This window comes from Solea solea, chromosome 15 (genome assembly GCF_958295425.1).
Source record: "Solea solea chromosome 15, fSolSol10.1, whole genome shotgun sequence".
In the NCBI taxonomy this organism is placed as follows: Eukaryota; Metazoa; Chordata; class Actinopteri; order Pleuronectiformes; family Soleidae; genus Solea; species Solea solea.
The window spans coordinates 13,361,442-13,372,870 of NC_081148.1; the positions used below are offsets into that span (position 1 = coordinate 13,361,442).

General features: G+C 41.3%; 1 protein-coding gene across 1 annotated transcript in view; it reads left to right on the top strand.

Moving 5' to 3' along the window:
* Positions 1-11,194, top strand: part of plpp4 (phospholipid phosphatase 4) — a 35,687-nt gene extending 24,493 nt beyond the window's left edge. Inside the window, exons 4-7 of the mRNA XM_058652403.1 lie at positions 2,220-2,283; positions 2,445-2,569; positions 8,536-8,706; positions 10,178-11,194. Of these exons, the coding sequence (XP_058508386.1) occupies positions 2,220-2,283; positions 2,445-2,569; positions 8,536-8,706; positions 10,178-10,386 (569 nt within the window). The 3' untranslated portion in view covers positions 10,387-11,194. The remainder of the gene's footprint in view (positions 1-2,219; positions 2,284-2,444; positions 2,570-8,535; positions 8,707-10,177) is intronic.
* The last annotated feature ends 235 nt before the right edge of the window (positions 11,195-11,429 follow it).

Genomic DNA, 11,429 nt, shown 5'->3' on the forward strand with positions numbered 1-11,429 from the left:
GGATAGTGAAACAATGACAGATTTTCAATCATAGGAGTTTGTATTATGGTCTATGCCTTAATGCGTCAAAACTAAACTTTCTGGGATTTATCGGACCACTGGGCTCCTGCACACCGGCTCACTGAATGTCTCTTGGACAATAGCAGTCGACGTGGGATGTATCAAAGCGTTTTTATATTGAGAGATTATAGAGAGACAGTTTAATTCAACTGAATAGAACAACTTAGCCAAAGAGTTCAGAATGGCCAAATAAGGAAGACTGCTAATTTAATAACAGCGGCCAATGTCTTTGCTCAGTATACTGAGGTCTATACTGAGGAGGAATGCAAGAAGCAGAGCCTTTTTGGTTGCACAAGCGCAGAGCAATACAGATCAATTTGGAAGGTGTTGCAGGTTGATTATTAAGAAGACAAATGCCGTATTCGTTGACTTAAGGTGAGCTCACAAGGTCTGAACATAAAATATAGGCAATTTGACATATTCGTCAATACTTCCACAATAACAGTATAGCCTAATGTAAATCAAGTGACCTGAGAGAGAAATCTGCACCTCCTCTATGCTCTGATTTCATTATTGCACCTTATCCGAGCTTCGTTTCCAGCGGTGGGAAATCTGCCAATCCCAGGGCAGTTACAAGGAGTTTGTAAAACAAGGAAAACATTTCAACAAATACAAGCAAGCAAGCAAACAAATACATTTTAAGCAATAAACATAAAAAAAAAACATTTGTCTTCAAAATGTATGTGTCTACTTTTGCTGAGACCTAGTGATCGATGACAGCTTCAATAATAGGAATTGCAGAAAGAAAAAACAAGCAGAAGTGCAAACCTAAGCTTCCAAAACGTTGTCAGTGATGCGGCAGTGGACGAGGTAAAGGGACAAAGATAATTATTATTTAAAGGGTAACTAAAGCCTCTCTTCTGAGGCTGACGCTGCCTACTTCTTGGCCCACTTCTTGGCATTTAAAAAAAAAAATGCCAAGAAGTGGGCTCGGAGCTACAGTAAGCGAGGGAGAGGAGGGAGAGTGGGGATCAGTGGTAGATAAACAGATTTTCATCACAGCACGTTCAATTTCAAAACTCGAAACTGGGAAGATTTCTAGATACCCAAATACATTGCTTTTCCCCTGGAAAAAAGTGGTTTAGGGGTTTAGTTACGCTTGAAATGACCATCAATAAACCTCCCAGGGCTGGACTTTATCTGAGAGGATGGCGCTGCAGCAGGAGTTTTATATGTTAGCATGCGCGCAGGTCTCATTTCTGAACTGGTCAGATGGAACATGTGCCATTTGGACTCTCGTCTGAACTCCACAAGCTTTGGCTAAAAATAACTAATAAATGCTAAATATCACAGATGCTCTGCTCCTCTCAGCACCTCAGAAACCTAATAAATTGGGCAATGGAGATGTGACGAGGATTCAGTTTGTTTGTAAGCAACTGGGATTAACCCATGAGGGCGGATACTTTGGCCAATGATGACAAAGCTCATTAAATGAACATATGGTTACAGTGCAATTCCTACCGTAGTTCAACCAACTGTAGATTTGTTGGCATTACTGTAGGGCTACTGGACTTATTTTGTTCCATGTCCTTCCTCTTGCCCAAATTGGCTCCAGCTTCACTTCCCCCACGGAATAAGGAGTAAGTAAGGGGTGAATATATCTCAGCAAGTGTTGCAGGAATTGCTATTTCATTTGGAACAGGCCTTCACCAAATTATACTCGATACGTTAGGTTTATGACCGAACATCTACTGAACTCTATCAGCCTCAGGTGTACATGAGTGTGACGCTGAGCACATGTTACTCAGTTAGCTGTTTTATTTGTCGGAAAAGTGGGTAACATATATGTGTATATGGTGATATTGACAATGTTAATATGTCTAAATAATGTTTGATGTTTAATCAACTATAAAATGTATATAAAATGAAATAGCCATATAAATATTGGTGGGGTTGGACCTGATGTGGGACTTCTTCCCACTCCCTTTTGAACATGTATAATTTAGATGTTTCATGATCAAAATAAATTAAATCATCATCATCATCATCATGCCAGATCCTGTACTGCACTGGTGAATGAATGCTTTCACTATAGCTCTCCCGGTGTTATGGATGATCCTCACAGTGTGCTCACCTTGTCTGTTTTTAAAAATAAACCTCAGTATTGTAAGATGCTTATATGCATGTGTGTGTTTGTGTCAATCTTCCTTCTCCTCCAGCTGTGTCCCTGGCTCTTGCCCTGAATGGCGTCTTCACAAACACCATCAAGTTGATTGTTGGCAGGTAAGAAGCAGAAGCACTTTACAGCCTCTGACAGGGATGTTAAATATTAGGCTGCAGCCTCTGAATGACATGTTTCAGCTTTCTCTTAATAGATTAATGGTCGGGTATAGGTTGCACGGAGATTGATTCCTCTTGTCGTTGCTGTTTGCTTTATTTCACAGACCGAGGCCGGATTACTTTCAGCGCTGTTTTCCTGATGGACAAGTAAACGTAAAGATGCAGTGCACTGGAGAGCCAGATCTCGTTTCCGAGGGACGCAAGAGCTTCCCCAGCAGTCATTCCTCCTGTGAGCATGAGCATCTTTCCCAGCAGATCTCTGGCAGCGCTTTAAAAACAGATAACAGATGCCAACCTCACATCTCTGAATCAATTATAAAGGCATATGCAAGGTTTCACATAGAAAACTCTGAATGAATGAATGATGCCCTGCTTTTGCATCACATTTCAATGCAATGATGTCGTTGCGGTCGTTCTCTTTATAGGTTGTTGAGTTGTCATTGAGTGTACGCATCCTGCAGTGGCTTGTTAAGATGTTATGTTATGAGTGCGCTGGATTTTTTCCATCATATTCAGTCTCGAGCACTTGAGTGTTAAATGCATGCTTGTCCGTGTCAGTGTCAGCCGCTGCGTTCAGCCACACAGGGCATCTATTCTACAATATTGCTTTCCAAGTCACAATGACGGTGTGTTAAATAATTCAGATGCTTTTTTCTGCTGTCCAGCAGATGGATGCAAGTGGTATGCAAGTGTTAAATATAAATATAGCCGTTAAGAAAAATGCGTACGTATTTGAACAAAAAAACATGAGTGACCTGTTGCAATGGACTTTGAAATTTCTTTTTAGTCTTGCTCTGGACCTTAGAAAACTCCAGCAGCAATAAAATTACAATGAAATTACACCGAACCCCCTGTGATCTATTATGCGATATATATATCTTTATATCCTGGGGTAAGCTGAGTAGCATCTGTGGTATATTTGAAATTTATGTTGTTTACTTTTATTCATATCTCATATTACGTTACCTCTCTAGATGCACATTCACACTTAACAAGGTAATTATGTAAAATTCATAAGCACGGCCAGAATGTGCAAACAAGGAAATGGAGCATAGTAGTGAAGCATTTATCACCGGTTGAAAAGCAAAAACCCTGTCGCTGTGACCATAGTGAAACCATTTGTCTTATTTGTCTTTAATTAAAGTGAAAATGTTGCACGTAGACAGAAGAATTCTGTAACACTTTATATTGCACTACAGTGACAACATGGAAATAGTACGGTAATAACCAAGCCAGCATTTCCTTGTGGGCCCCATAAGGCTTATAATTTGGGGTGACAATGTGGGTTGCAAGGGGGTTTGTTTAGGGTTTCCATGGTGGCCCCACCTGTGTTTGCTCACATGTGGAGCCCATGTTACTGAAACCATATGGGACCTGGATAATTTGCCCACATCAAGCACATGCCCACTTAGTGCCCACTAAGTGCCCAGGTAGCTTGGGAAGGGTATTAGGTGGACATGGGCTTACACAGGTGGGACCACCATGAAAACCATGGACAAACCCACTTTGGACCCATATTGTCAGCCAGAATATGACCCTTACTGGGCTCACATGGACATGCTGGCTGGGAAGTTTGTAATAGGGTGATAATATTATATTAACACCATATTATTTTTAACACAATATCCAGATAATGCTCTCCAATAAGTAGATAATGACAGTAAAACCATGTTATTTCCAAAGTAGTATCCAGGTAATAGCTCACCGGCTCAATTAATGAGATAATGACTAACACCTTCACATTAATATGCCTATGAATAAGAATGAATAATTACATGTAAAGTAGACATTCTTCTTCCCTTATGCCCCGCACACAATTTCCATTGTTATTGCCCTGCGATTACTCGATGATTGCTCCAGAAATAAGATGGTATTACCATAATATTACTTTCTGTATTACAAAATGATACCATCATACAAATACAGTTTAATTTCAATCTTGCATTTGCATGTGCTTGTGACATGTTGTGGTAATTATACTCCATGAAAGGTGTCACATCAAACATGGGATTATTTGGTCTTTTTCACAATAATATGGCAAAATGTCATCAGAGAATACGTGGAATAGGCAGTCATATGTAAGAGTGACGGTGGGTTTTATTGTCATTTTTATTTTATCGCAATTTTCATGTTACGCCTTCCCTGCTTCTCAAACACCTGCCTTAGGAAAGAAGTGCTTTGAAGTGCTGGCTGAGTCCCATCGCAAGCAGAGAGGGACAGCGCTTAGTAATCCACTGCAGCACTATGGCTAACATACATCTGTGGGGCAGCTCTAACAGCCTCATGTTGTTGTGCTGTGAGGGAGTAAGTGATTTAGAGAACCACACAACAGGGACATGATAAGCACCTATGCCGGTGTGTCTGGGGAGAGAAGGAAAAAAATCCAATTTCCCGTTTGTGTCCCTTTTGATTATGACAACACTTTTTGGACCATGCATAAGTTGGAGAGCTTTTAACAGAATGAATGCAGAAAAAGACACAGAATAGAGCCAGACACATGACAAGTGTGCAAGTATCGCCATATTGTAATGTGCAAAAAGGCAGACGAGGCTATTTCACACGAAGCGGTTGCACACTCTTTCGGCCAAATAATATGTATGGTAATCAGATGACCCAGACTAATACATAACAATCAGGGAAATTTAAAAGCACTCACCCGACTTCAATGTTCAATGACGGCCGGGTGTTTTTTTTTTATAGCACAAAAACTTTTATTGCATTTCAAAGTTTTAAATGCCTCTCGGGTTCTCCGTGATTAGATTGTGTTGCTTCTTCTCGCGGCAAACTAACCGAGTAACAGAAACTAGAGGAGACGGGACTCAGGAAGTGAAAGACAAACAGATAAACACAAACCCTTGAACCCACTGCAACAGTAAAGCCCTGAAAGCCGGCCCTGAAGCATTAGCAAAATGGTCCTCGTCTTATTCTTATTCATCACACCCTCTCTCCCTGTGCATATTGAGTCCATTAGATATGATCGGTTAATAGGCGCTCTTAAATACCATCTATTCCTTCCATGTCTGTGAGAATCCTGTGAGACAGATGCAGTCACATCGTTGCTTGCGTCTTTCACCTCAGTTGAATAGCATATAGGTTGGGATGTCAGTCTTATTATTTCAGTATCGAGGGAAAGCGAATGACACTTGTGCAAAGCGTGCTCGCGTATGTTTACCCACTCATGCCTCTTCAGTGCATCTGGAGTGCGATGAGGGTGAGGTTGAGGAGCAGCTTGTGTAGGAGTGCAGCCATTATATAGTGCTAATGATGAGTTCCTGTCCAGCTTTTGTATGTTAATGGCTGAGACGAGCTTAGTGCCCAAGCGGTTGGTGAATATGCATCACGCTGCTGGTCAGAGGGGTGTCCCATTGTTTTCTGCACAGGTCAGAGGTCAGAATAGGAGGCAGTGAGTTTGGGGAAATGGGAGATGGAAACCAATCACTGATGTCAGTGTTTGGCCGGGCATGTTGTGTGTGTGTGTGTGTGGGCAGGTCGTTCAAGAGAACGTTGTAAAAAAAAACAAATCAAAAATAATTTGTACAATCTACCCAAGCATAACTCAACTTTGTTTCAACCGCCTCTGTTTTGATCGTAATTGTCTTGATTGGGTGCTGTTTACAGAAATCACCCTATTATCTTCTAAAAAAGTGTAATCAAACGGGGGAAAAAAGAAAATACTGCATTCATCACTCCCATTAACCACCCTTGCTAAGTCTCAGGGAATGACCTTCAAAGGCTTTTAAGAGCATGAAGTGAATTCATTGCCATGATGTTTTCTTTCATTGTCAGCCTCCTCTCTAGCTTTTGGACTTTTGGGTACTTCTGCTGCCTTCAGGTTCACTGTGAAACCATGCTTCTCCAAATATGTTGGTTATATATCCAAGTTATGCTATAATCTTACATGTGGAAATGTGTTTGTGTGATTTTGTGTGATATATATATGTATATATATATATGTATATATATATATATACATATATATATGAGACACATTAGCCATTCCCACTCATGTATTAAGCATAACCAGACTATTGTATTAGCCTAATGTTCAAGGTGTCTGTACACATATTAGTTTATTGCAGTCAGAAAATAAGGCATGTACATTTAATGGCTATAGTGCTTTTTTCTTCTTTCTAATACATTTAATAATTCTAATGCAATTTTTCTTGGTTTGATGTGTAAAACATAACAAAATAGTTTGTTCCAGTTACTTTGTATTTTAGTTATAGTGTTTATCAATAATGGTACAGTACATTACATGGAAGCCCTACACTCCATAATGTAAAATGTGTCATGTAAATAATATTAACTTAGATTCTTCGCCTTATCTGCAGAAACAGTTGCTGAATTATGAAATGATGAGCACATGCCCATAATGAGTTTTTTCAGTCTTCAGACTCACTATGCTTTCCTCCAGTGCAAACACTCTAAATTGCTTCCAGTGTTCCTGTGACTGTAGGTGAATTAATAGTTAACCTTCTGAGGGTTTGTTGACCTGCCCTCAGTGAGTCGCTGTCTTCCTCTCAAAGCATGCTTGGATGAGCTCCAGCTCCCCTCACTCTGAATGATAATGATGGGAATGGCAGTAAACTGGGCCCCTGCTGGGTCCTAAGCTTTGTTTCATGTACACTCTTCACGTAGACTGGGTGATGATATTGGATTCTCTTTCGTCGTTACACCAGCGGTGGTGGGGTGGGGGATATGTCATGTTCTATGTGTCACCGCTCTAAGTTTTCCTTTAAAGGTTAACTCAACAGAGTGGATCTATTGTTCATAGGCAATAGAGTCTTCCTTTAAAATGTGTTGTGTGAGCATCTTCACTGGAGGACAGTTCATAGAGAAGTCTGATTGATCATGGGCAATGAGGGATGCTGCAGGACAATTTCACGGATTTAACAGTGCCTGTAACCTTAGACCTTCTTCACTTACCCCCATTCCTTACTCTACTGACTAAACAAACATAAAACAAACGTAAAAAATGCTTGAAGCAAGAAAAATAAAGAAAACAGGAAAGCAGTGGTTGAGAATGCTTGCTCAGTAAATCAGCTAATAAGGGGGAGGGAAGGGTCGTGTGTAATGCATTCAGATACCATAAATCAACCATGCCCTTGTTGGATCATATCAAAATCGCACACTAGATTAAGTCATGGCTCACGGCACAGCTAATGAAATGACACTGGAAGACTTATTTGAATAAAAACCTAATATCAGCCCAGGAAATGCAGAGTGTTAAGTGGAATCAATTCTTACTCCCTTATCGAAGAACAAACGCTGTGACAGCCGGATGCTCTCCTTCTTCAATCCACCATCCATCCATCCATCCTCTCTGTCAACAAGCTACATGTATGTCAGACTATTCTTTGAATTACTATTCCAGTTTGTGGGTTGACTGACAAGTGGGCAGTGTTTGGTGAACTGTGGCAATGAACAAATGTTTATGGCTCCATCAAAGGACTTTTGAATGTATTCAACTGTCACGCCGCTCTGTAGCACAGTATGGACAGCAGCACTGTCACTCTTGTTTCATGAACAGGATCAGGAACAGGTCATTTGGCAGTGATACTTCATCAGGTATGGATTGTAGATGACAAACTCGTTTGGAGTATGTTTTTTGTCTATTTTGCGATGTGCGTTTGTTCCAGGATACACACTTTGGAAGAGAATGCGCTGTGTATTGATTTTTGCTTTGTAAGTATGTGACATAGAGTAATTCCATTCCTCGGTGAGCTCACCTGCAAGTGAGGTGCAGGGGAGAAGCTGCAAATCATGTGGGGAGCCCATGGCCAAGAGGAAAGGTTACACGTAAACCGCAAGGTTGCAGGCCGAGGCCTGGGGTGCCCCAGAGCAATCCCCCATTGCTCCCTGGGCGCTGCAAGTGCCGCCCACTGCTCCTGCGCTTCTGGCTGGCTTGTGTTTGTGTAAGGATGTAATAAAGATGGGTTAAATGCAGAGCACACATTCACTATCCCTAATTGGCGTGTGGGTGTGCAAAAATAATACTAATTCTAACGTGTCTTCTTTATTACGGTTTCCTGTCTGACTTACTGTTGATTTGACTTATACAGCGTTGCAGTCAGTCATGCACAGTTGCAGCATGCTGATTAGCAAAGACAGTGGTGAGAGTTTATAATGTGGAAATCTAAGCCTGGCAACCATGACCTTCCTCCTCTTTGTCTGCTCACTCCTTCTGTTTGCTAGTCGCCTTCTCCGGCCTTGGCTTCACCTCCTTCTACCTGGCAGGGAAGCTGCAGTGTTTCACAGACCAGGGGCGAGGGCGTAGCTGGCGTCTCTGTGCCATGGTGCTGCCTCTCTACAGTGCCATGATGATTGCCCTGTCCCGGACTTGCGACTACAAACACCACTGGCAAGGTTTGCATAACAGCTCAATCACGACGCACGGGGATATATATAAATATATATATATATATATATATTTGCCTGCATGAATCACAATTAGATACATTGTCAGATGTCAGATAAATGTTGTGTATTCTTAGCTTATACACTGTTCAACTGGTGTCAGACCGAGAAGGATTGCTATACAGACGTCACCTGGCTTTATAGGCACTTTTATTATGAAGATCATTTATAAATCAAACTGTGGGTGACAAATGAGTCCATGCGTTTGCAACTTAATCAGCATTAGTGAGAAATTCAGGAAGAGCCCAGGACACGAACACAAAGAGTGTTACAGGACTGTCATCTATGGCATGATGACAGATTTGGGTTTCCTAAAAAACTGCCTCCAATGCAGCATTTAATTTAGCTGCATGGGGAGAAAAAACAACAACAATAATACAAGCTTTGGTTTTTCATAAATGTTGTGGAAGGACTGGAGGGAGATTTGGAGGGAAGGGAATACATATGTGGGTGGTGCGTGGTGAGAATAATGTGCGGTAATATGTTGACGGCTTTGTCATATGGTGTTAATTAGTTTTACACAGCCATATGTTCCTGGTGAGGTGGGCAGCAAAACAGACAGTTCTTTTAAGTATTCATTTTCCATCCAATACACAACAAGAAATGGACTTACAGGCAGGCCGACCACTTTTTCAGTCTTCTTAGTATTTCTTAAGTCTGCACAATATATTCCGTTGGGAGATCGACAATAGCGAAGCACCATTTAACTTGAGGGGCCTCAGTCTTTGCTGAATATAAACACGAGGTGGAAGCCTAACCGCTGAGCCATGCTTGATGAAGTAGAATATTCTCACCATCCCAGGTGCACTACACATTACGTCAGCACTGGGGAAAAGACTGAGTTTCCAGTCGCTGTCTCCATGAAGTCACCAAACTCTTATTGCATCAAATCTTCGTCTATAAAGTTCAGTTGACAGGAGTTGATGCAAGCATATTTATTGTAAACTTTGTCAGGGGTGGAAATCAATGTGATACTAAATTCCATTTTAAACCTGAAGAAGAAAGTAAAGTAAGAACCGATATGGAAGATCATAATTTCGATATAAATACAGTCTCTTTTCTTCACTGTGCTGGAGCCACCAACTGGCCATCTGATAGTGATCTATGTCCAGCAATATAGGCTCAATATTCAGCATGGCAGTGTGGTATTACATGATGTATCGTAGCTTAAAGGGAGGCAGGTATGACATAAAGCTGTTCAGCGTCAAAGTGCTCAGTAAAGCAGATTCATCCATTTGTCTTTTTTCAGTTTGCTATCGACCTCTAAACTAAACCCGGCCTGTTGGCTGCTCACTGGACCATGAAAGCACATACAGTAAAGTCTAATTAAACGTGTTTCGAGGAAGGTGCGATTTCTCGGCCCCCACTATTAAATATAGATGCTGGTCTTAAAATATATGTGTTTTTCTGATTTTTGCAGACGCCTTTGTTGGAGGAGTGATCGGGTTGCTGTTTGCGTACATCTGCTACCGCCAGCACTACCCACCTTTTCTGCACACGGACTGCCACCGGCCTTATGCCAGTCTGGCTGCCACTACCCACTCACCCGCACATGCCCAGGAGGACCCCCAGCCCACTGACAATGCCACCACCCTCCCTCTGGAGGGCTTGACTAAAGGGCCAGTATGACTAGTGTCCACCACTGAGACTCCCCCGACACACTCACTAAACCACCAAGCCCAACTCCCCATTCCCACTGATTGAGTGGCTCTTGTTTACATTCCAGTGGACAGTTATGCCCCTCACTGATCCCCATACACTTGCACCCAGTCTCGGTGGCACCTTCATACTTTTTTTGTTTATCCTTTTATATCTGTTTCTTGCTTAGCAGCTGTGAATGTCTATATTTAGATGTGATGTTAGGAGAATATGGGACATCACCACTGAGAGTGGAGAAAGAAAAGGAAGCAGGTTTTACTAATGGCTGTTAAAGTTGTTAAAAAAAATAAAGCCAATTTCTTTGCTGGGATTTATTGAATTAATGAGAGATGTTGTTGGCAGCTTGTGTTATGCTGGAGTGTATTTAACAGTTTGCAGTTAGTTTGGAAACCTCAGAAACCCCGTTTAAAATATCACAGCAATCAAACCATGAAATCAAAGTACTGTAATATATTTATTGAAAGATTTATTTAAAGAGGCTTTGTGAGCAAGAAATTATGGGATTTGAGAGCAATTAGATACCTATTAACATTCTGGAGTAGAATTTCTGACACTGCTTTTTCAGAGGCAAACTAGATTCATACATTGTTTTGTCTATGATAATTTGAGGTTGTCCATTGTAACATAACGGTAAATACTGGACCAATACAGTCTTGGATTAAGGCACTGGTCTGTGTTAAGGGAAAAATGTCAGAATGTCTTTTTTAAAGCACCTTTTAAGAATACTACCAATCCGTTTTCCAATGCAATTCCAAGATCACCTCTCATGTATTCTTCTTTTCTTTTTCTTTTTCTTTTTTTACAAGCCCTGCATTTAACACTCGTTCCCTGAGGTTGCATAAAGTTTAATGACAGAAATCAATAACAGCCAGGTGGGAATGGTGTAGTAGAAGTGTGTCATGGAGAGGCACAAACTCCAATCTGGCCCCGCGTTAATCCTCATTAAGCGAGGTCAGCCACCAATGCTTATGAGGAGACGAGGACTGTAGCTGGTGCCCCATGGACTGCCTAAG